Source organism: Sander vitreus, chromosome 12 (assembly GCF_031162955.1).
Source record: "Sander vitreus isolate 19-12246 chromosome 12, sanVit1, whole genome shotgun sequence".
Taxonomy (NCBI): Eukaryota; Metazoa; Chordata; class Actinopteri; order Perciformes; family Percidae; genus Sander; species Sander vitreus.
Window position 1 is genome coordinate 22,662,443 of NC_135866.1, and position 26,779 is coordinate 22,689,221.

At 40.8% G+C, this 26,779-nt stretch overlaps 1 protein-coding gene across 1 annotated transcript; it reads right to left on the minus strand.

The window, feature by feature from the left end:
- Nucleotides 1-165: 165 nt before the first annotated feature.
- Nucleotides 166-25,403, minus strand: LOC144527098 (vasoactive intestinal polypeptide receptor-like). Its single transcript, XM_078264978.1, has 13 exons — nucleotides 25,202-25,403; nucleotides 23,526-23,619; nucleotides 22,344-22,457; nucleotides 11,829-11,938; nucleotides 11,357-11,454; nucleotides 10,038-10,167; nucleotides 4,006-4,159; nucleotides 2,921-2,981; nucleotides 1,742-1,808; nucleotides 1,561-1,652; nucleotides 1,224-1,353; nucleotides 538-579; nucleotides 166-381 (listed from the first exon to the last, which is right to left on the minus strand). Exons 1-13 carry the CDS (start codon nucleotides 25,259-25,261, stop codon nucleotides 190-192), a joined length of 1,344 nt encoding a protein of 447 aa, XP_078121104.1. The 5' UTR covers nucleotides 25,262-25,403; the 3' UTR covers nucleotides 166-189.
- Nucleotides 25,404-26,779: the final 1,376 nt, after the last annotated feature.

Sequence of the window (26,779 nt, forward strand, 5' to 3'; positions counted from 1 at the left end):
AAACACTCCTCACGTGTAGTCATTTTTTGACAGGTAATGGATAGTTACAATGAAAAAATATTAGCGTCAGCACTAAAATGTCATATTAACCTCCAGTAACCAATATCAACTGCATTGCAACAGTGCATGTGGGTACACCTTAGTACCCTATGATAGAAACCGAGAAAGAGTTTTAACTGTAGATGGCTTTCAGATGGCAGAGAGGTGCTCCTGACACTCAGAGGCCCGGCGTGTTGTAGGGCTGCATTTGGTAAACATGGTGATCTGGGTGCTGAAGTTGTTGCCGTTGCTGCCTATGGAAGGCTGCTGGTACTTAGTGTCAGCAACCAGGAACCTCTGCAGCATCCATCTGCGCCACTTACGCTTAATCTCTGCCTGCACCTGCAGGAGCAACGAGGAGGTAGACAAACAGGAAGAAGAGGGGGTGTTAAGAGGGTATGACATGCAGGAGGGGGAGTGAAAATGAGATTCAGCGACATCAAAAAAGGAGAGTAAACATCTTAAAGAGCCATTTTTGTTTTGTTTGAATCGACTTACCTCTCCGTTCATGAAGCAGTACAAAACTGCAACAACAAAACCCTGAAGAAAAGAGAAGTAGATAAAAACGTATAAGCCCAATAAGAGCTGTTTCTGAAAAGAAATACCAGTGTGATAGTACAGCTGGGGAAATACTCAAAATGCTTGTGTATGAATAATGACGGTACGATTAGGACCAACTTCGGGCTCAGACAGGAGGTTCATCATTTAGATCTCTGGGAAATGTTCCCAGGAGATATCATTCTGAGCTAACTGGCGAACTAGCAAACTGTTATAAATTAAGAATACTTTCCATCACTAGGTTTCCATCATTGCATTTGGCTCTCAGCATTCACATTCAATTTCATACTCAGTAAATCAGCAACCTCATTATTCAAGCATAGAAAATTAAACATGTCAGCTAAACAAACCATTTACTTGCTTAATCAGACAAACTGACTTTGTTACCAAGCTGTTTTCTTCTAACTTTATGGAATCAAAGAATCACTTCTATTTTCTATCTGGTGCCATATTTATGGCACAAATCTTTAACTAAAACACAAGATGGCAATCCTGTAAAGACAGAGTAGGTACATCGAATCCCTTAATACATCAGAAAGTAGTGCTGCTTCTGTCTGACATTTGTAAAGTTGTAATGTAGCCGACAGACCGCTAACTAACACCTGCATGCTGTTATGTGACATTACCTGAAATGACCCCAGAATAAGGTCGAACACCATCCTCACTGGTGGGTGGATGTGGTCAGGGATAAAGGCAAAGATGATATAGTTTATGCCAAAGAGAGGTATCAACAGTAGAGTGGATTTAGCCAATCTCCTAAAAAAAAAGTAGAAAAATAAAAAAAGTGAAGCGAAGGTTTGTGTTCACCCTAGTGAAAACCCACAAAATCAGAGACACAGAGCTGTAATTGCTCACCACCAACAACATGAAGGCAGAAAAATAATTGATTCAATGTCACCTGATATGAAATGACTGAAACCCATGCTATGATAGAGATGTTGACATCCTGTACTGAAAACCTACGAGTACTGATTGGATTCCTTTCTTCCGATGTCGGGGCAATTCATCTTCTGCCGCAAAGTCCGGATTATACAGATAAAGAGGAAAAAGTTCACCTGCCGAAATAGTAACAGACTGATTAATATGATTGCATTATGAAGAGCTGCATACGAAATATTACTCATGAAGAGGCGCCGTGACTTACAAGTATGGTGACTAAAATAGGTGTTTTGATGATCCACCATGGGCTGTCGTCGATTATCTCCCAACATCTGTCACAAGAGAAGTAAATCCAAACAAATTCTCACAAAATACTACATTAAAATAGAACAACCCCTTGAACTGTGCTACAAAAGCAGAGAGCAGGGGCTGATGCATAGACTGGCTGCAGTATAGGTCATAGATCCTGCCCCGTCCATGTAAGCGGATGGGACATGGGTTAAACAAACTAAAATCAAAGTACAGTCAAATAACTTTTTCCCCAAAGATGGTTTGTTATTTTAGTAGTATTATAGTTTATAACACACTGATATTTGTTCAAGTGTTCATTTTTCTGATAAGTTTGGTTTTTTATTAGTTATTTGATGCTATAAAAAGGGGGTGAAAGGTCATGATTGACAGCTGTGATTGACTAGCGCTTGGTTGGGCTGCTGTATGGGGGGGGAAGACTTCGATACCACGGCTCCACCGCCCGATCACTACTGCGCAGACCGGCTCCAAAATTACAAGATGGCAGCGCCATTATCCGGGATATTTTGGCTTTACCTTTGTAAAGTGGGAGGAAGTGGAGCCGCATCTATAGAGTCTATGGCAGAGAGCAGTAACTACAGTACAGATGTGAAGATGAGAAAAAGGATTTAAAGTTGTAAGACTAGTAAGCCAAACTGTACGTTTGGCCTATCTAAAGGGTGCAAAAATGTGTTCTTTCACCTCTTTTGTCCATTTGAACTAATTGACTAGTATAATAACTTGGGGGGTTTCACAACGGCCTTGTTTGATCCGCACTTTCAGACTTTTCAGTTTGATCCGAACCAAAATTACAGGTGTGAAACCTCCCCCGGACCATGGTCCGTTACTAATGCATACTGTAATCATTTTTAGATTACAAAGCACATTTCAAAAAGCTTGGTCTTAACTCATTTTGAATAAATAGTAACTGCACTTTGGATCTGTAACGTAGTGTAGCCATTAAACAATCAGCTCTTGTCTGAGGTAATTCCCTGCTTGTTGCAGACGAATAGTTCACCACAGATCTTCACTGAGACCAGCTGTTATTGTTATATTTTGAGTGTTTAAATGTGTATTGTTTAAATCTGTTTAAATGGGTTACTGATAAGTAACATTAATTCAACAAGATTAGAGCAAAGATGAATGATTAACTCACCCAGGGTGATTTAAATAAGCCTTTGTAATCACCCATGCTGAGATAAAGATGGTTGGAGCCCCTGCAAACAAAACCAAAACAAGTTATTTCAACATTAAAATAATCTCTACGTCACAGAGATAAACTATTAATGACGTTCAAATGACTCCCACTCTGATTCAACACACATGACGGTGAGCCTTGAGCATGTGTACACTGTTAATCTTTTGGATGATTTTATAGCTAAAGTAATATTGCATTTTGGGTATGCTTATTATTTTCAACTGGACTGATATGTGCTCTGTGCCAATATTGGTTCATCCTGGGTATCTGCAGGAAAGTCACAGGCTTGTTTCCATTTTCCTGCTGGCAGACACAACATTTCAGGCCTATTTATAGTTACTTTATTGCTGTGATGGAAAGAAAAAAAAAAAAAGGAAGGATATTTGGGGAATGGTTGTTGAATATACTATTCAAAAGGCAGGTAACATTAGAATTTTAGGACCAAAAGGCCAAAGTAAGTATTTGAAAGATGAAAATGTAGAGCAAAGATTTTTTTTTTTTTTTTTTAATGATGAAGGCTCTTGAGGCACACACTTCTGAATGAATTTATCTATGTATTTTGATAACAGCTGTCATAAAAGCATTCTTGCTGCCAAATCTAGCCATTTAAAACATCTAAAGTTTAATTTTCTTCACACATCTGCCATGGATTAGTTAAATTAGCAATTTTCCTATCAAGAGCATCAAAAGCATGGCAGGACTCTTAGACTGAAATATAACAGTGGAGCGGAGTGGCAGCTGCCTGCTGCTACTAATCTAAAACTGGCAGGAAGACTCATTCATATGCAGATGGAAAAGAATGCACCCAGGGCATGTATAAAACCTCACTTAAAAAATCATTTACATATTATCATATATGCTGTGGCTGTAAAGACTACAAGACAGACAGACATTCAGGTTGCCTGAAGATGATGCCTGTCTCTTGATGGGCATTTGACGAGTTCTGGCTGCCACTTCAGACAAATGGGTGGATCAAAACCCCTTGCAAAGCTTTTGTGAGCCATCTGTATTCATCAACATATGGTATAGAAGCTGGCACGTACCCCAACCATTCAAGATGTACCACCAGAAGTACTTCCTCTCAGAGAAGAAGGAAACGGCTAACAGAGTGTGAAGATAAATGCCCTCCACCAGCAGCCAGAAGTAACTCGCCATGACCCCGTACTGGAAGAAGACCACCACTGCCTTGCAGCCCACCTACAGGAGAACCAGGATGTTAGTGGCTTATTGCATTACCAGTGAATGTAGATCAATGCAATTATATTACAATTCAAATGTTGAAGACAAATGCTGCCAGTAGAGAATGTTTTTAGTAAATTACTCTCAAATTAGTGATGACTCACTTATGAGAAAAGGATTCTGTTAGACTTGGTAAGTCAATCATCAAAAGCAGCAGTGAAGAGACATTATCACAATTAATGAGCATAAAATAACTAGACAAAATTCTACAGGAGGTTACCTTACGGTTGTGCTGATTAAAATAATTCTGACTGCTAGACTGATCAATCTGTAGTCAAAGGGGTTGAGATTCATGTTCATTATTATTCCTATTTGAAGCCCCTCACAGTACAGTACCATGGTAAGATACTGTTTTTGGTGGCTGAGTAGGTGTAACATTACAGCTACAACAACAATTACGGAACAGCTTAAAGCGAGACTATGTAAGGGACTGTTCGTTATTATTTCAGGGACCACCAGAGGAGTTTTGGGACCTTTAGTCTAAATAGACCTGACCCTCCCTTCACCTGCAATACATTTTTTTATGACCCTCCAAAATGATATGGAAAACAGGGATGACCCTCCAACAATGTATTGATGCCTTCTGTACTGGTGTGCATTTGGCAAAGACATATAGATGGCCATTGTTTGTTTTTTCCACAGCCATGACATGTGACTAAACTTCTGCATTCTCATCTTACACATCACACTCCTCTATTATGGTGTGGTGGCCATTTCAGTAGATTTACTCACTAACGTTGTGGAAACACAAGCATGGAAACTAAATGCATCTCGCTCTCTCGCTCGTCTGGCTCGTTGTGTTTTCATACGGTGTTTTGGATGTTTTTGAACAAACAGTACGGCAATCATGCTAATGAATAAAATTATTTTCTCATCAGATGTTGTAGTTACAACACGATGGAGCTAGCAAAGCAGTTTTGTGTTTATATGTGCGAGCGGGATTTATTCAGTTTGGGAAATCCCACGGTCTCTAAAGCTACAGGTAAATTGTCTGGCTGACTAAATAGGGAGGTACCCATCTGCTAGCGATAGGGGCCGAGACTGAGAGCGACATGGATAAATATGCACCAAACAAGCCACTTTGAAATGTTGCTGTTCTCACAAATACAAAAGTTGGGTGACCCTCCCCCTAGACAAAAAAAAAAAAAAAAAAAAAAAAGGGATGGCCCTCCCCTCAACAAAGAATAAAAATACATGACCCTCCCCTATTTTACTCCGGTGGTCCATTCCATAAATACCGCACGGTCCCTAACTTGTCCTGAACAATGGCCATTGTAAGGGTAAACTATAGGCTACACATAGGCGTCGATTTCGGTGGGGCGGTGGGTACGCGTACCCATCAGATTTTGTCATGAGTCATTTTGTACCCACCACTTTTTTGAAAACCTCGAGCTCAATTTAGTTACAAAAATTGAGTTCATAACAATTCTTGAGCAACAGATGCCAACATCCATCCATCCATCTTCATCCGCTTATCCGGGGTCGGGTCGCGGGGGTAGCAGCTCCAGCAGGGGACCCCAAACTTCCCTTTCCCGGGCCACATTAACCAGCTCCGACTGGGGGATCCCGAGGCGTTCCCAGGCCAGGTTAGAGATATAATCCCTCCACCTAGTCCTGGGTCTCCCCCGAGGCCTCCTCCCAGCTGGACGTGCCTGGAACACCTCCCTAGGGAGGCGCCCAGGGGGCATCCTTACCAGATGCCCGAACCACCTCAACTGGCTCCTTTCGACGCAAAGGAGCAGCGGCTCTACTCCGAGCTCCTCACGGATAACTGAGCTTCTCACCCTATCTCTAAGGGAGACGCCAGCTACCCTCCTGAGGAAACCCATTTCGGCCGCTTGTACCCTGGATCTTGTTCTTTCGGTCATGACCCAGCCTTCATGACCATAGGTGAGGGTAGGAACAAAAACTGACCGGTAGATTGAGAGCTTTGCCTTCTGGCTCAGCTCTTTTCGTCTAACGGTGCGATAAATTGAATGTAATACCGCACCTGCTGTGCCGATTCTCCGACCAATCTCCCGCTCCATTGTCCCCTCACTCGCAAACAAGACCCCAAGGTACTTGAACTCCTTCACTTGGGGTAAGGACTCATTCCCTACCTGGAGAAGGCACTCCATCGGTTTCCTGCTGAGAACCATGGCCTCCGATTTAGAGGTGCTGATCCTCATCCCAGCCGCTTCACACTCGGCTGCGAACCGATCCAGTGAGTGCTGAAGGTCACAGGCCGATGATGCCATCAGGACCACATCATCTGCAAAAAGCAGCGATGAGATCCCCAGCCCACCGAACTGCAACCCCTCTCCACCCCGACTACGCCTCGATATCCTGTCCATAAATACTACAAACAGGATTGGTGACAAAGCGCAGCCCTGGCGGAGGCCAACTCTCACCTGAAACGAGTCCGACTTACTGCCGAGAACCCGGACACAGCTCTCGCTTTGGTTGTACAGAGATTGGATGGCCCTGAGAAGGGACCCCCTCACCCCGTACTCCCGCAGCACCTCCCACAGTATCTCCCGGGGCACCCGGTCATACGCCTTCTCCAGATCCACAAAAACACATGTAGACTGGTTGGGCATACTCCCAGGCTCCCTCCAGGATCCTTGCAGAGTAAAGATCTGGTCCGTTGTTCCACGACCAGGACGGAATCCGCATTGTTCCTCTTCAACCTGAGATTCGACTATCGACCGAACCCTCCTTTCCAGCACCTTGGAGTAGACTTTACCGGGGAGGCTGAGAAGTGTGATACCCCTGTAATTGGCACACACCCTCTGGTCCCCCTTTTTAAAAAGAGGAACCACCACCCCGGTCTGCCACTCCTTAGGCACCGTCCCAGACTTCCACGCAATGTTGAAGAGGCGTGTCAACCAAGACAACCCCTCCACACCCAGAGCTTTAAGCATTTCTGGACGGATCTCATCAATTCCTGGGGCTTTGCCACTGTGGAGTTGTTTAACTACCTCAGCAACCTCCACCAGGGAAATTGATGCCAATCCCCCCTCATCCTCCAGCTCTGCCTCTACCATAGAGGGCGTATTAGTCAGATGCCAACAAATCTGCAAAAATCTCTATCTCTACAGGGCAGGCACAGCCGTTCTGTGATATGACTGAAGCGCCTGCACCGTTATTACACGGGATGGTGCGTAGGCTCAGCCGCCTGCTCGCACTTCAACGCCGCTCACTTGCGCTCCAACTTTGGATAAACTCTTTTCCTACACATCTCCAAGGAGCCAGGGACTTTTGATTTTTGCTTTTTTTTGGAGTTGAATTGAAACTTCCCCTGATCTGTAGAAATCACTCTCCATTCAAGAGAATTGTGTTTGCATTGAAACCCCAGAAGCAATTCTTTCCAGTTATTCAGTGTCCCAAAAGTACTCCAGAAGTGGGTTTTTTTTAATCCTACGCAGCTCCTCCCTCTGAGTCTGATGTCACGTCATGTCAACATGGTACATGGATATAGGGCTGGGCAATATATCGATATTACATTGATATCGTGATAGGTGTCTAGATATCGTCTTAGATTTTGGATATTGTAATATGACAAATGTCTTTTCCTGGTTTTAAAGGCTGCATCACAGTAAAGTGATGTCATTTTCTAAACCTACCAGACTGTTCCAGCTAGTCTATTATTTGCCTTTACCCACTTAATCATTATATCCACATTACTGATGATTATCACAAATCTCATTGTGTAAATATTTTGGGAAAGCTGCAATTGTCAACCCTAAAATATCTTTGCAATATCAAATAAAGTATTTGGTCAAAAATATCGTGATATTTGATTTTCTCCATATCGCCCAGCCCTACATGGATACATGAAGCAGAACATAGTGGGTCATGTCTAATGCTTTTTGAAAACTAAAGGCTTTCTTCTTTATAAAACGTGTCGACATCACATTTTTGTATACATTTTTATTCATTTACATTAGTAAGCTACAGGACAGCGTCTTTCAAAACATGACCTGCGCAAAAGAGAAATAAAAAAAATAAAAAAATGAATGAGTCATTGTACCCAGCACTTCTGAAAAGGCACTTCCGAATGCGTCTCTATCCCCAGCACATTTCAAACCAAAGTGACGCCCATGACTATACGACATAGTATAACACAAGAAGAAAAGACTCATAAAAGCAATATCTACTTAAATCCATTAACTACCCTAAGCTACTGGTCATACCAGACCAAGTAAGTCTAGAGGTAAAACCTCTAAGTGCATTGCTTATATTGCTTGTACTGCCGATAAATTCCACTTTATTTGTAAGAAGAAAATTGTGTTATTTCTCCTTTCAAAGGTTACATATAGTCTCTCTTTTAAGGGGCACTCCAGTGAATCTTGTATTGCATAAAGTTAGGGGAACCATAAGAGAGATTAAAAAAAAAAAAAAAAAAGAATTGTTGAAGAAGCAGGCGAGATATTCTGACTTTTAGTCAATAATATGCGTTGAGCCCCCAAAACAGTGGATCTTACACTTCCTATAATTCAAATTGATAGCACCTTTCATTTGACCCTGGTGGGTGCCCATGTCTTTCAAACTCCACAGCCTCAGTTAGACGTTAAACCGAGGTGGTCCAGGGCTTATGGGAAATGGTGTTCATAAAAGACTGTAAAAACAAAAATAAAATATTATTTTGCCATTTTATTTAGCTATTTTAGGAAAAGTACCAGCCATGTTTACACAAATGAATGGGCTACAGAACTTAAGGTTTTGGGCTGATTTTTAGGAATTTGTGTACAATGTTTACTTCATGATGAGTAAACTGATCTAATAAAGTTGTTTCCGCTTTAATATGTTGCTTTTTACAAAGTTTTTTTTGTTTTTTTAACCCTGAGTTGAGAAACAGTTGAGAGGGTTAGCAGCTGTGTTTGGAACAGGACAATCTGTGTACCCTGAAGAGGAAATCTAAACTCGACCATTAACAATCAACATTTAGAGATAGTAAAGCAGGTGATTTACTATCTGCTGGTCTAATCCTCTCTGGTTATAAAGCAGTGGATTCAGCTGGAGCAAGACCTGAGAAAATACCACTGGCGTTGGTGACTTGATCAAACAAAAGAAATGATCTTAACTCAGCACTTATGTCGTTTGGATATTATTGCTATGGTCATGTTGTCGAGACAAAGAAACTAGATATCAGAACTCCGAATGTGATTTATTGATAAAGCTCTCTGTAGTTCAGGTTTAATGTTCAGCAAACAGGAACTCTCACAACATCCTGCTGGACAGATGAATGAGGAAACGTTGTCTCATGAGTGGAAGGGACTTGGCAAACACCGCTACACCCACAAGCACTTGAGCGCTTACAAGTTAAGTAAACTCCGAGACAAAGCATGAAGTCAGAGTGAGTAATTAAATAGATGCAGTTTGCCTCAGCTAAGCACAGAAACTAACAGCCGGCTGCTGCTCGTAAATTAGACGGACGAGTTAGCTCGATCTATGATGCAGGACTTTTTATAACGGCGGGAAGAAAATCGATAAAATGTACGACTGTACGTCTCATTATGTATCATTACTACAGTCGTTTTACATTCAGTCTTATTCATTTGCAATACTGTCTACACAAATGCATTTATTTTGTAATTATATTACTTCATCCATATATCTTAACTTGCCCTATTTTTTCTGTTGTCTTAAATTTGCATATGCTTTTACATGTTTTTTGTGCGTGTTATCTAATGAGCATTGTTGGAGGTGCCTGAGGCCAAAGATTTTAATGGCAACGACTACTTCTGTTATTGTTGGGCCCATGACAAATGAAGAACCTTGAACCTTGGCTTCGCTGATCAAATGGACATGGAACATGGTGAGATGGAAGAAGGAGTGTATGCTGCCTACTCACAGGTGACTGGCAATTGTCTGTCTCCCCGACTTCATACAGAACCACGTCCTTCAGTAAAACAGCCACAGCTTTCAGTATGAAAGACACAAACAGATGCATGTGGATGTAGTTTCTTGTGCAGTGCAGCTTCCTGCAAAAGGGGACAGTTCAGATTATTTAAATCAAGAAGGAAAAGCAACATGCAAAATTCTTTTAATGAATTCCCACTGATTACATATCTCAAACCGTTCATGACCTATCCCAAAAATGAGATTATAAAGTGGTGTGTTTATGGCACCAAAGCATACAATCGTAATAAATAAAGAAAATATCCACCAGAAACTTCATGGACATAATTTACGGGGGCAATGTGTACTTTAGCTGAGGAGAATAGTCGTTATAAGCACTTACTGAACATGGCCATGAAATGTTATCCTACTGTTCTGTGCTGTTATTTAAAGGTCAAGCTGCATGTAATTGACAGTTAAAGCTATCTGTATGCGTCATACTTGGATGCAGTATGTATTCTTCCAGTGAAACATATTTACCATGCAGAAACAAATGTGAAACACCCTTGACATTCAGCATAGAGGTAAACAAGAACAAATCGGGGGGGGGTTTGCTGAGAAATGTCACTAATGTAAATTCTCTCCTGGGTGTTTTCAAACAAATGCCTTCCTGGTGAGCTTGTGATTGGGGGTGAATTGTGTAAACTCATCAGGCGAGTCTTCCCAGCAGGACGGGTGCGATCACACACAGCGTCAACCAGCTGCCTGAACACGGAGTCTGCTGTTGAACATAAACAGCAAACGCTGTTCAGATCCTGTGTCACTGCTAGAGGGGCCAAATCATTGGCATTTTATAACCCCGAGGAGTAAACACATCCCTTTTAGTTTAGCCCTTAACACACAAATGCAAACACGCCCAAACTAACAGACTGACCGAGTTTATTAGAAGCCACTTCAACTTATTCTAATGATCAGTTCTGTGTCATGCCAACATGTGCACACACCTTTTCTCTGCAACCCTGGGACTGATGGTCAAAAGGGAACATGCTGTGAACAACAGCCGCCCGACTAAGTGGTTTGACTTTATGGCTGCTTGCAGTTGACTGCTTTGTTTGAGAAATGTTAAAGCAGATAATGTAACATTTGGACATCATGTCCCACACAATCTGGCAGAGTCACATTACTGTGTGAAAACACCGAAACCTCTATAAAATACAGGAAGTATGTTGCGAAATGAGAGATCAACAGTGTTTTATCGCTCTAAATGATGGAAAAGGTGTTCGATTGCCTTTACACAGGGACGTTAAGTAGCCATTTGATGGATCTCCTTACCGAAAGAGAAACAGTATGATGATGGCGATCGTCAGAGAGATGAGGGACATGCTGTGACCAATGGTGTAACCCACTTTGATGGCGTCGAAGAATTTCCCCTGCAAAAACACATACGCTTATGTTTACATTAGTTAATGTTCAAAAAACACTTTGTTTCTCATACTGCCCATGGCTGCTGCATCTGTAGTCACCCTTTGTATAAACTTGTCTCTTTAAGCCCCCCTCCCGAAAAGGCCAAGTCTGCTCCGATTGGTCAGCTTTCCATATCAGCACTCCTGTTGTTGCTGTCTTCGTAAAGTCAGTGGTTTCAGCAGAGTATACAGCAGGACTTTGTAGCGGCAAATAAAGGCTTTTAAACCAAATACTACCCAACTGGATATGTTTCAGCAGTAATGTGACCCGAAATTGGAGAGAAATGAACATTGAAAGCCAAGATTACAGCTTCTCTGCTTTTGAACTCTGGTTGCCATACCGACGTATTATCATCTATGGTGTTGTTGGGATTGTATCCACAGTCCATTATGTAGGAGTCTATGCTGATTGGGGTCCAGCCATCCTCAGTGCAGGTCTTTGACAGGTTACCTAATAAGCAGAGGGACAGAGGGCATACAGGTGCTGGTCATATAATTAGAATATGAAAAAGTTGATTTATTTTAGTATTTCCATTCAAAAAGTGAAACTTGTATAATGTATACATTCATTCCACACAGACTGATATATTTCAAGTGTTTATTTCTTTTAATTTTGATGATTATAACTGACAAATCATGAAAACCCCAAATTCAGTATCTCAGAAAATTAGAATATTACTTAAGACCAATACAAAAATGATTTTTTAGAAATGTTGGCCAACTGAAAAGTATGAACATGAAAAGTATGAGCATGTACAGCACTCTATACTTAGTTGGGGCTCCTTTTGCCTGAATTACTGCAGCAATGCGGCGTGGCATGGAGTCGATCAGTCTGTGGCACTGCTCAGGTGTTATGAGAGCCCAGGTTGCTCTGATAGTGGCCTTCAGCTCTTCTGCATTGTTGGCTCTGGCACATCGCCCTCTTCACAATACCCCATAGATTTTCTATAGGGTTAAGGTCAGGTGAGTTTGCTGGCCAATTAACAACAGGGATACCATGGTCCTTAAACCAGGTACTGGTAGCTTTGGCACTGTGTGCAGGTGCCAAGTCCTGTTGGAAAATGAAATCTGCATCTCCATAAAGTTGGTCAGCAGCAGGAAGCATGAAGTGCTCTAAAACTTCCTGGTAGACGGCTGCGTTGACCCTGGACCTCAGAAAACAGTGCACCAACACCAGCAGATGACATGGCACCCCAAACCATCACTGACTGTGGAAACTTTACACTGGACTTCAAGCAACGTGGATTCTGTGCCTCTCCTCTCTTCCTCCAGACTCTGGGACCTTGATTTCCAAAGGAAATCAAAAATTTACTTTCATCAGAGAATATAACTTTGGACCACTCAGCAGCAGTCCAGTCCTTTTTGTCTTTAGCCCAGGCGAGACGCTTCTGACGCTGTGTCTTGTTCAGGAGTAGCTTGATACAAGGAATGCGACAGCTGAAACCCATGTCTTTCATACGTCTGTGCGTGGTGGTTCTTGAAGCACTGACTCCAGCTGCAGTCCACTCTTTGTGAATCCCCCCCACATTTTTGAATGGGTTTTGTTTCACAATCCTCTCCAGGGTGCAGTTATCCCTATTGCTTGTACACTTTTTTCTACCACATCTTTTCCTTCCCTTCGCCTCTCTATTAATGTGCTTGGACACAGAGCTCTGTGAACAGCCAGCCTCTTTAGCAATGACCTTTTGTGTCTTGCCCGCCTTGTGCAAGGTGTCAATGGTCATCTTTTGGACAGCTGTCCAGTCAGCAGTCTTCCCCATGACTGTGTAGCCTACAGAACTAGACTGAGAGACCATTTAAAGGCCTTTGCAGGTGTTTTGAGTTAATTAGCTGACTTGAGTGTGGCACCAGGTGTCTTCAATATTGAACCTTGTCACAATATTCTAATTTTCTGAGATACTGAATTTGGGGTTTTCATTAGTTGTCAGTTCTAATCATCAAAAGTAAAAGAAATAAACACTTGAAATATATCAGTCTGTGTGGAATGAATGTATACGTATATGTATATGTAATGTATGTATAAGTTTCACTTTTTGAATGGAATAAATGAAATAAATCAACTTTTTCATGATATTCTAATTATATGACTAGCACCTGTATATCAACATTACTCTTGCAAGAATACAACTCATTGTTCTGGCAGATTCAATGTGTTTCAATTAGAATGCAATATTTATATAATCATAATTATAATATTGTGTGTATATGTGTGTGTTGGGGGAGGGGAGGGCTGTATAAGCCACAAGGCAAAACTTCTTCTACATTAACTCACACTTAATTATGTCACACTGAGATGCATGTGTCTCACTGGAATACTCCCAAATACTAAAAGGAAATGGAAGGAATGACTGAAGGACGGTTCCCATGTATATTTGCATCCATCCTAATTACTTACATCCTAATTACCTAATTACTCTCAGGCTGCACACACACACACACACACACACACACACACACACACACACACACACACACACACACACACACACACACACATCGCAGGAGGCCAAAAGCCGAGCAGAGAGATATTTTTACTCTGGCCTACCAATGGGGGCAGAAGGGAAAGGTCCAAGTGCAGCATTAGAGTAAACATAAAGAGAGGAGTGGGCATCATCTGAGAGGAGATTAGAGTAGAGCTCTGTACAGTTACAGGAGACTTGAGCTCAGACTAGGCTAAACAGAGCTCTGTGGAGTACAGTGCAGTAGAATAGAGCAGTGAAGAGCTCTACAGAGATCAACTCTACAGTACAGTAGAGCTACTCTAGTCTACTCTGCAGACTATAGACCACCATTGTACAGTAGACTAGAGCTCAGTAGATTACACTAGCGTAGAGCTCTTTAGAGTAGAGTGCAGTAGATAAGAGAACAGTGTAGTAGACTAGAGCTCAGAGTAGAGTTCTGAGGAGTACAGCAGTCAAGAGCTCAGTAGTAAATCTCTGAAGTAGAGGTCTGAGGCTAGAGGTCGCTAGAGTTCTGCATAGTAGGCTTGAGTTCAGTAGAGTAGAGAATAACAAATAGTACTGATTGAAATAAAATATAAAAAAGTGAATAAATAAGTTCATGGATTTGTATATTCACCTCTGTCTCGTCACGTCTTGCATTATATATACAGTACAGAAAGCTGCACACTTAGTACATTTTACAAAAAAAAATTATCTTAGTATTATTTGTCACTTAAGCAACAATAAAATCAGATGAATGCTCTTTTTGATACTCTGTCCCTTGCATTTTCAAGGGACAGTTCAAAGAGCTATTTCAGTAAACGTGCATCACTTAAAGGAACACGCTGACTTATTGGGACTTTAGCTTATTCACCGTATCCCCCAGAGTTAGATAAGTCCATACATACCCTTCTCATTTCCGTGCGTGTTGTAACTCTGTCTGACGCCCCCACCGCTAGCCTCGCTCATGGGCGTAAATCTGATTTAACAGTAGGGGGGGACAATAAACATAAAATTTCTGAAGAGCAATTTTTGAAGAGGACACAAATAATACAGCCACAATTATACTCGTAGAGGACATGTGTTCACAGAGGAAAGCCTTTATACCATCATTAGTGTAGCATGGAGACTGTACCATTATCCTTCTTTTCAGCGTTTCTCTTGATTCAATAAAAAAGCTGACTAAATTGAACGAATTATTCTTCTTTAAAATCATGTATTTATTTTTAAGTTGTTTATAATCAAGCCACAAAAATACCTTAAAACATAATGAGTTATTTTGAAAAAGTGTCCCCATATAAAAGAAATACAATGCTTTTGTACACTTGTTAAATTAGCTGATCATAATGTAAATTAGTGAGCCACTAGTAAAGCTCATCTGCTCACCCTGACAGCCACACACCTCCAAAAATATGAACTAAGCTCAACACACTTACCTGAGACTCTACACCTGACTGTCCCTGGTCTCCCTGAGACTTTACACCTGTCTGTCCCTGGTCTCCCTGAGACTCTACACCTGTCTGTCCCTGGTCTCCCTGAGACTCTACACCTGACTGTCCCTGGTCTCCCTGAGACTCTACACCTGTCTATCCCTGGTCTCCCTGAGACTCTACACCTGTCTGTCCCTGGTCTCCCTGAGACGCTACACCTGACTGTCCCTGGTCTCCGTGTTCCTCAGTTCTTTCTCTCCTTTGCCTGTGACATAGTGACGTTAGTATTTCCATAAGCACCCATTCTTATAAAGATGTTACCAAATTGTCTTGATATGAGGACTTATTGTACTTACTTGGCGTTTTGGTGTAAGCCTACTGAAAAAGGATCTTATGTCTGTTTTTCTTTTCTCTGTCATTTTTAACAACAACACAAATCTTTAACGTCAGATGTCTAAATATGAGTTAGTTTCATAGGTTCACCACGCGGTCATATTATAATTATAAAATGATCTTGCGTCCTCCACATAAATATTAGGTTTCGTCTGGGACAGAGGATATATATTTAACTGATCAGCCACTTAACTTCATATTGAGCAAAACACAACTGTAGATCTTCAATATTAACCCTAATATCAGTTCACACACATAACGTTAGGCTTATCGCCGTGGTAATGTTGGTTGTAGTGGGTGCATTTCTATCCAACAAGCTATGAGCTAGGTAACGTTACATTATATTACACTAACATAGCGAACTCTTTTGTCATGACTAATTTATTAATTACTCAGCATCATTTCTATTTGAGAAAAGAAAAACTTAATCCGATGTTTAATGTGAATAAAATAGCCTTGAACCGCCTACTTACTACATTCCTGTCACTACCCGATGTGACTGAGTCTAGCGCAGATCCTACAGCATGCAGTGGACCAAACCACTGTGAGGCAAGGGAGGGGGGACTCAAAATGCTTCTAAACTTAAAAAGCATTTTTGGGGGTTTGTATTGTTTTTCTGCTTACACAGATATTTTAAGTATACATCATTATGTTACTTACAATACACAGCATTGTTTTAATGATATTTCTGGGGGGGGTTAGGGTTAGGGACAACCCTTAGAAGACCTGACCCCCCCCCGACCCCCCTGGGATTTACGCCCTTGGCCTCGCTTGTAGGCTAGTTGGAGCCGGTAACCTCCAGGATCTGTGCTAACCAGGCTAGCGGTGGGTGTTACAACAGGCCTCTGACAGAGTTAAAACACGCACAGAGATGAGAAGGGTATGTATGGACTTATCTAACTCTGGGGGATACGGTGAATAAGCTAAAGTCGCAATAAGTCGGCCTGTTCCTTTAACCAATTATAAGATACCTTATGGGGGCATCTCGCCCCCTCTCTCATCCCATGTTCCCTGTCTGTCTCATATATCTGAGGCTAAAATGCAAAAAAAAAAAAAAGAATCCTAAGAAATTATTATGCATATCAAAATCCTTTGGTAAAGCATTTGACCATTGGATCACATAACATCCTTTAAAAGTGCTACATGTGCAGATGTTGGGCAATAATATAGCTATAGATTAGGAGTTTAAGTTATTCATCTTTCCTAAATAACAGGAAGAAAATTCTGATGAGACACTAGTCATTCATTGGATTGTAAACCCTTCTTACAATGTTCATGAGGCATATCTAATCCTCTAACCAGCAGTAAGAAGCACAGGTTGACATCTCAGTCTCCTATTGTGTAGTATTTATTTGTAGCATTTCCCTAATCTCCTTTCCTGTCAATAAAGAATGGAAGGTGCATGTGTTGGCGACAAATTAATCCTTGGACTGTGTGCTGCTGTAGAAATCTAAATGTAGGACATTCCTTACATTTCCCAACCGTATCGCTCCACAGCCACTATCAAATCAAGTCCAAGTTGGGAAATGACCAACAATCCAAAGTCTTAGAATGTATTTGGCATTAAATAATGGTCAGCTCACAAAATACCTGAATGGCGTATTGCAGAGAAGACGGAGGCTTAGCTTCCTCAAACAACATGACAAGACACAAAGGCGATGATAAGCCTCTGCTGTTTCAGCCCATGCCACCACTGGATTTGGCTTGTTTGAGGGATTGCCAGAAGAATGCTTTCATCATCCCCCCAAAACATGACTGCGAGGATTTTCAGTGCCACGCACGACAACGAGGAGAGCTCAAATGAGTTAATCACCCTGTCATTGTTTTAATTTCAAGGCTTTTTTTTTTTCTTGGCTTTTCTGTCGATGATGTATAGTCAAATGCTTTATCCTTCCTAATTATATCTTGGAGGAAGATTCAAATTAGCATGCAACTATTAGCTTCAACTCAGCTGAATATTACGGCATGTAAGTAAAACTATTGACAGTGAGGCACTCTGTCACTCTGAGCTTGCAGAGAGGGTAAGTCTCCCGTGTTATTGAAAGAGATGAATGACTGTGTTTGTGTTAGACCTTCTAGGTAAAGAGTTCATGAGAATGGCAAATTCTATCTCAACTAAATTTATGACTTGACCATGAATCTCTGCGGCGCCATGTTTCGTAATGCTTGTTTTTGTGCGTTCGAGGCTCACGAAATGAATAGCTCGAGATGTGTCAATAACTTGGGTCTTTCGCAATTGACTGACAGTGGATACATTTGATAAAAAGCTAAATTGACTTTTTGTTGATATTGCACTACATTCACAAAAGGGCAACTTCTTAAAAAGTATACTTCTCTACCCTCTCAGGGTTCTGAAACCTTCTTTTTTTTAAATAAGATGAATAAACTGTAAAATACACATCGGTCGAGCTACACACACAAGGTTGTTTTTCTTAGTTCCTCACATTTGGAGATAAAGGTTTCTCACTCGACTGCAACAGTAATTTACAATGCACGAATCCCAGACCGTTCATCATCATCATTATCCCTTAATTAAGTCTTCGTTACATGACCTGAGAGCAGAGCATTTACTGCATAATTGATATCATGCACATCAGTGCAGCAATGGCCACCTATAATCCCATCTCTTTCTTTTAAAGCCACTTTGCTTCATCCCGGTTCCTACACGGTGGGGGTGTGTTGACTCTGTGAACCTTTGACATGTCAGTGAAATATGTCTATTCTGCCTTTAACCCCACACATCTGGTGATTTTTCATGAAGCTCTTTTCCCTGGAGTGCTCTCCGCTCTCAGGTCACACTATCTCCCATCTGGGTCACATCACAACTTCCCAGAAAACCCCACTCCTCCACACCATGCCTTTACATGCTGAGGATAAATCCTTGGTTTAAATCCCTCCCATGTCCTGAATATGATCTGGAAAATACTGAATAGATTACAGGGGCAGGAACCCCTCACTATGTGTACAGATGCACTCAGATGTGTAAAAGCACCACAGTTGCTTACTGCTGAAACCTGTAACTTTATACGAGCTAAGGAGCACAGCACAGGTGATGGAACATCTGCAGGTTAAGTTTGTGAAGTAGTTTGACCTATCAGGTGTCATACACATGACCAAAGACAGGTACAATCTGACAGACTTAAGAGTTTTCATCAGCAGACCACATTTAATGCATTGTAAAAGAGGTGGGTATGCATCTTAAAGTGCTCATAAATGTTTTTTGGCTTTTTCCCTTTCCTTTATTGTGTTATATATCTATTTCTTGCACGTTATAGGTTTACAAAGTGAAAAAGCCCAAAGTCCACCCCAAAGGGACTTACCATCTCCAACAGAAAACACTGTTCACAAACTGCTCCAAACAGCTCTACTGTAGTCCAGCCTTTACTTCCGTGACGAATGTTATAATGTTCACCTAGCTGCTAGCGTGGCACGCCCTCATACTCTTCTGACTGGCTAGTAGTCCTTACCTAGCTACTGTGCATGTGCGACTCCCAACAAAGATGGAACAGAAGTGTGATGCCTCACTCTGTAGCTAAAACAGAGAGCTCAACACACAGGGTGAAAAGAGGAGCTGCAGCAATGTGCAGTACAACAAAAATATGCTGTTTTTTGAAAATTAAACCATGTAAACCTATTCTGATATAACCTATAAATACAATTATGAACCTAAGTACTTTAATTGATTTAACATTTAACATATAGGCACATTATGAAGTTGTATAAGTGGGGGTCATCCCTATTTTCCCAGGGGGTATGTTCCTTACATAGACTAACATTGTAATAGATTGGTAAGGGCTATCTCTGCAGTTCAAATGAAGGGAGATGGACATCTTCATTTGAATGGTAAAAATACGTTCAGCCAATGTGGAGATATCAATGTCTACAAACCAAAGAAAACTGTCTTGCCCGCAAATTTGAGGGCGTATATTTCAAAGACTATAACATCAGTAGGCTTTAAGCTGTAGGTGGGTGAATTCAACACAAGGAACCCTTTGAAAGGTCTTGTTAACGTGTTAGCATTCAGCTAAAACAAAGCAACATTAGCGTTCATAAAATCGTGTCTCTGGCCACCTGGTGAATGAGAGTCCAAAATTCTTTCTCTTTTTAGCTCGGTTTTGGTCTAACCGTCGATTGACAAAAAATATCTGGCTCTTGTCTGCTAAACGTTACACTGTGTGCTAAATGCTACTGTGCTACAGTAGCTAGTTAATGGCTAACTTTGTTTGCCATTTGTTACTGGGCAGGACAAATACACTTGGTTTATCAGAGCGTTTCTCCTGGAAAAAGCTACCAGTCGCATCTTCACACAGTTTGAAAGTTTGTTGGTGGAAAAACCAAAACAATATGCTAAAAAGGCTAAAAGGGCTAAAAAATGTCTGTAGAACTGAATAACTGCCAAGTTTGCATAAGTCCCTGTGGTACAGCTCATCAAAGAACTATATCAGTGTTTTTTACAAGCTAATGCAAGCTGCTTCAACTCAAAAATAAGAACATTTCTCAAGGCACCAAGTTGAAATTGAGGCCTCTCTGCCAGCTGAATACAAATAAACAACTCCATCAACTTTTACAGCGTAATTGCACTGAGGAGACTCAGTGTGGCAATTAATGACAAATGGAGATATACGAGAAACTCTGTACAAACACTGCAATTCAGCCAATAAATCCTCAAGAGAGTGGTTTACCTTATACATAATTACTGCTACAACTTCCCTGAAAGGCATCTTATAGATTAAAGGAGGACAAATAAACAGAATGTGTCTTTGATGCTTGGATGGTGCCGGGATGGGAAGTTGTTTGTCTTTTTGTGACTAAGCTGTGCCGTGTGTTTTCAGTTTCACTGTGTTCTTTGTGATATCTGAGATGGGGTGTCAGGAAAGATAGAAACAACAGGTAATCATGCGTCACAATGACATCATGAGTATGAGCCACTAGGATGCTCAGTGTACTTTGTATTTCCTATTTCTGGTCTCAAACATGGGACGTGATGATACTGACAAGGACTCATCAGCATTGCATGTTTAGAGCATCTCTGTCATTCTTTTAATATATCCTTTCCATAATTCCTTCCTCCATAATTAGTTCAAGTTCATTTTAGACTCAATGATATGGATCTACAGGACTGGCATAATGAGGTATATAGTAATCCTTGCTGTAATATTCATAGCTGTTTAAGAACTAAATAATCTCTCGTAATTGGCCAATTTCAAAGAAGATATATTTACATGATTATATTTCAGGACTTTGCACTTCACCTGATCAGGGAGATATCATTACATTACCTTCGCCAAGGAGGTCATGTTTTTGAGGTCTTCTAGTCATATATCGGTTTGTTGTGGGTGAATTTTGCCATTGGTGGGTGAAACTGTCAATCTACCTGCCATGTTGGCGGGTAGCCAATGACAATTGAGTGATTCATTAGTTGTTTTTTGCTACTGTTCTCGTTCACATTTCAACCGAGTCTTCCGTTTTCCTTGGATTTGAGCACAAAAATGTAGCAGCACATTACTGGGGTGAACAGGCCAGCTGAAACAAGCAACCAACAACAAGATGAGGATAATTCAAAGAAAAGTAAAAGAAAGTGTTTCAATACCAAGTGGACAGTTGGCGACAACGGCAAGGTTTGTGAGTGACTGATTTACGACAGCAGTACAGAACAAATGTACCGCTGTGCAGTATTGTTTTATAGTTGTATTGTTTGTATATTTAGTTTTATTTTTATATATATATATATATATATATATATATATATATATATATATATATATATATATATATATATACTGTACTGTACTGTATATAAATGCTGTATTGATTTTGTTAATAACTTGACAGCACTTAAATTTGTATTCTTAACAAGTTGAAGAATGATGCTCATGCATTTCCTGTATTTCACCTATATACGGCAAAAAGAAATTGGCTGGTAAAAAAGCCTGTGTGGCTAATGGATTTTAAAATCCACCTGCCACAGTGGCTGGTGGCCAAAAGAGTTAACTTCAGGCCCTGGTTGTGGGCCATGTCACCAAAACAATAAGCTAAAAGATGCTAAAACTTTCAACGGAGCTGTGAGGGAACTGCAGAATTGGGTGATAATTCTCTGTGGGTTTGTTGGATTTGTTTTGGGTTTCATGTTACAGATAGTTAATTGATCTTTTGCCAATATAAAAATATTGATTACAGCAGCTTTAACTAATCTTGCTAATAATGGATACATTTAAATAGTCATTGAACATGTGTCAGAGTCTGCTCATTATTTTATTTATTTATTAACACATTTATCTTTTTTTTTTTTTGCATTGTATTCTTCAATTCTTTTAATTTTAACTACTGGGTAAAGTGTTTGTTTTTCTTTCTTGCATATATGTAACTATGTCCAAATACCGTCTTGAAGGGACATGAGACCACTGACTGATGCATGACTAAACCTAACTTCTACCCATCTACCTTCTGCCAAAAAAAAACACAAACTTGTGCGACCATCGCACAAACAATACAAGATATACAAGACATCTATATAGTCTATATAGTATTGCCTTCCCTCGCCCCATTTCTTTTCTCACACACACACAGCAAATTTTATAAACCTGATTCTTACGTCTGGGAACATTCCTGGAGAAGTAGAAGAGATATTTGGGGCAAGGGATGGTGACCAGCTCTCCAACATCGGCACTGGGCCAGCAGGTGATCTTGTCCCATGTCCCACTACAACCTGCCCGAGACAGTGAGAGAGAGAGGCCAAAAAAGGCATGTTCGTAATTGTAAAACATAGAAACCCAACATGCACCAAGATAACAACATAACTGTTTTGGGACAGTATATATCTAGAGCTGTTGACAGAGGACTCCATTCAAGTGATGAACAGCAGCCAGCTTCAGCTAAAGGTGGACCGCTGGAGTTCCCATGGCAGCCAATATATCTTGGCTCAAGTCATCTGTCATTACAGCCCCTGGGTCCATAACAGCCGATGACCTGAGTTAACACGCCGCCTCCATGACTAATAAAACAGATCCCCGTCCTTTGTTACACACTGTTATGTAAATTCAGCAGACCACTGTAACTATCTACAGTGTGTTTGCTCTCAGGATGCAGAGTCAGGTCACGGCAGGTAGGTGTCAAATCCACACCTGCCTGCCATTTCATCACTGTGAAAAATCTGTTTACCAGGTGATATTTGCATCATCACCCTGAGGACTTGACAGCATTTACATTTGAGGGAATCCATAGGGAGCAAAATGATCTAAATGGGAAAAAAAATTAATGAGTGTTTAATGACTTTTTCATTGTGTGAAAGTAAACAGAGTCTCTTGATACATGCATTAGAATCAATGAGGTTTCGGTTACACACAGAGGTAATAGATGCTCAATGAAGCATGATTAGCTCTCTGTAAAACATAATTACGTGCTGCGTGCAGTGAGGATGCAACACCCCACTTAGCAACCTGTAATTCCAGCTTCATCATCAATAAATTGAAACAAATCAGCTATGTGAGTTTTGTTATTGCACACTCAATGTGAGGTGAAATATACATAATTTGAAAGTTTACTTTAAAACTGAACCAAGGCACATCTGACAGACGACTGGCATTAGGTGGAAAACAGTGTTCAGCCATGCAAGCTGTAATGTAAAGCCAGAGGGGAGGTTTGAACAGCTTTTGTTGTCTTTAGAGCTTGTTGTGTCACTTCGATCAGAACCTATGTGCGGATTCAGCAAATTAGGATAAAACAGAATAAGTGCAGGACAATAAAGACATGTCGAACACACACAAAATCCACATACCTGTCGTTTTGTTCTCAATCTGAGTCTCACACAGGTCCTTCTCCTTCTCTAGCTCCTTCACCATGTCACACATCTGACTCTGCACTGAAAACACCTGCATAGAGAACATTTTACACATGTTTTCTGTAGATCTCTTTTTTTAAAGACTATTTTTTGGGCATTATAGGCCTTTATTTGACAGTGAAGCCTGCACGAGTTCCGCTGCATGTTCTCTCTCAACAGTGTTTCACATATCAAGGCAAACACATCTATTGTCTCCACTGGGGTCTTCCTGAGATGAGCTGACATGCGAGCTACCATTAATCTCTCCACCCCGACACACACGACAGACACAAAATCAATCTTTAGACTGTAATTCAACCATCGTATTCCTCAGATTTGCATGTGCCTGTTTGGAAGATGATGAGTGTATCTTCAGCCAGTTTCAACATGAAGCTGAATCCATGAGGATTCACCACCAGATATGCAGACCCTCTACAGGACTAGAAGATTTATTGCTGCCTCTTAGAGGAATGAGTCTCCTCTCTGCAGGCATTAATCAGAATGGTACTATGTGGCTATTGTTAGCCATATGACTTCAGCCTACCCCTCCCACACACACAAGGTGACTCCCCCATTTAAGTTATGATTTATCTCACTCCTTGGGCTACGAAGCACGTCCTGCGCTACCTCATCCACGGTGCAACTCTGGACTATGATTAGAGAAGATGTTGTCAGTGATGTATCAGCGCTGCCTTAAGCAGTGTACATTGGAGTATCAGGAGAAAACTTCATCCATTCATCATCATGATCATGATCATCATTTTTACCTTCCCCACCAGCAGTAACAGCCCATATTTGTCTTTACTTCATTTTCAACACTGAGGCACTGAAACAGTCTGCGAGTGTGTACAAATGGAGACATGAAAGCCAGCACGCTATTCTAAGGGCTTTGACCTCGAACTGAGTTCCAGCATGAATCATACGTTCTTCTCTGTAGGAGACAGTTGTGGTTAAGGAGACCAGAAAGTACAGAGGCAGAAAAAGGAGACCATTGCAATGGTGTCCTGTTGGGAGACCAACACACATCACTTCTCCTGGCAACTAATCTTTATCTAAGTCATGAAAAGAGATCAGCTAGGACATAAAACACATGCATGTCACTGACAAACAATCACTGTCTTGCTTTGGTGACAAATGTCATTTAAAAAGCTGCAGGATTTACCTGAGAGGATTGACACACAAAGCAGAGGCTGAAGCTGGAGGTAGGAGACTGGAGTTGTGATGATGGGAGAGGGAGTCATTCTTGATTTTGAGAAAAACTTTTGTAGCTGTTGAAGTTGAAATATTATTTGTTCTAAAATGTCTCTAATAACATAAGCAATGATGATTTACACCTGACTAGACTAAATCCCAATATGTTCTGGGTACATCCCATTACTAAGTAAATCGTTCTCTCCACACATGTTGACCGGTGAAAGCTTCTCAGTGGGGCACATCGGTGCGCTTTGCATCCAAAACTGGTTTACGAGTGCACCAGTGTGCGCATCGACGTATAGCTACTTGAAGGCAACGCTGACATGAAAGGTCAACGTGGTCAACCTTACGTTGCCAAATTAGACTAGCATCTGACGCATAGTTGAAAACAAGCCCAACTTCAAGTCATGAGAAAAGTCAAAAGTGTTAAAAATACTCACGGGTTCCAGCAACATGCAGGAGAGCAGAATGCACACGCTCTTTGAAACTGCCACCAACATATCTTTTAGAGTAGTCGATGCGTTAAAAAAAAAAAAACTGTAGTAAAAACAAAATAAGTAAAGGAACTGAGAAAGTCGTGATAATCCGCCGCAGGTCTCCTTGCTGACACTGTGCGTTCTTGTACTCTGACTCTGAGTGAATAGCTCCGCTCCTGAAATCCTCCTCCTCTTCCTCCTCCTCCTCCTCCTCCCACTCGGCCTTTTACATTGAACAACCAACAAGTAACCAATGAAAGATTACATTTGAACGTCAGTAAATGAGGGCGTAAACACTACAGGTACAAAGAAAGAAGGATCTACTGTAGGGCCTATCGGTAAAGTCAAATAAAGATATGACTGACCCTTGTTACATTTTCTATGTCCTATTTGTGAAGAGCAAACATGTAGCCTAAACCTATCATGAAATGTTACAAAAGTCTGTTGTAATACCATTTATTTATTTTGGCTACTGCAACTGTTGAGTATTCCTGTTTCCTGAGTTTTACCTGTAGAAAAAATGGCAGTGATGGAAAGTAACTGAGTACATTTATTTAAGTACAATTTGAGGTACTTGTACCTTTAACTTTGACAATTCAGAGGCAATATATTGTACGCACTAGGTTTATTTAACAGCTATTGTGATGAGTTAATGTACAGATTAGGAATTTACATAAAAACACGATCATCTTATTAAACACAATTCATAGTTGAAGAATAAACCTGTGGTTTCCACCCTTTTTTTTTTGGCTTGTGACAAAAGAAAGTGTTCTGTGGGGCCCCTTGTTATGTTTCAGATGTCCATCAGAGACATTTAACCTCTAATCCTTTCAAATGTTTTTTAAAAAAACAGTTTGAGGCCCAAACATAAGAAAAAGATTCAAATACTTGTAATGATTACAAATTTGTTTAGCATAACTTTGTTCTTTCTTGTTTCCTCTCCCATGAATCATCTCACAACCCCCCAGATCCATGGTGTGACCCGCTGAAAGGGTCCGACCCTTAGCTTGGGAACCACTGGACTGTAAGTAGTTAAAAGCTTGATCAGCTACAACAGTTAAATGCTACTTATACTTGATGATCAGTATAAACAATCAACAGTGTCATATATAATCATATCAGGGGCCATTTTTGTGTGCAGAATCAGTACTTTTACTTTGATACTTTAAGTATATTTTGCTGATAACATTTTTGAATGCAGGACTTTTACTTGGAATGGAGTATTTCTACACCGTTGTATGGGTACTTCTGCTCAGGTAACGGATCTGAGTAGCCTACTTCCTCCACCACAGATATAAATTAAACTAAATGCAATTATTAAGCACAGAAATATGAGTCCTTTAAGGACTTACAGACATAATAAAGGTAAAATCTGAATAAATGTGTAGAGCAGCATAAACGGGATGGATGTTACTGATGAATCAACACCTTCCTAAGACAATTTATGTTGTTTTTGTCATTGTCGTCCATCTGTATAGTGCATATAGCTGCAAGAGGGTGGCTGGAGAATATTACAGGTACACCTTACAACATAAAACAAGA

Bases quoted from the DNA above. Each gene is read 5' to 3' on its own strand.
- LOC144527098 (XM_078264978.1), bottom strand. From the start codon at position 25,261: ATGTTGGTGGCAGTTTCAAAGAGCGTGTGCATTCTGCTCTCCTGCATG. The intron at 23,620-25,201 runs GTGAGTATTTTT...TTCTCTATGCAG, and splicing joins CCTGCATGTTGCTGGAACCC to GTGTTTTCAGTGCAGAGTCA. The intron at 1,809-2,920 runs GTGAGTTAATCA...CTCTTGTGACAG, and splicing joins GCTTATTTAAATCACCCTGG to ATGTTGGGAGATAATCGACG.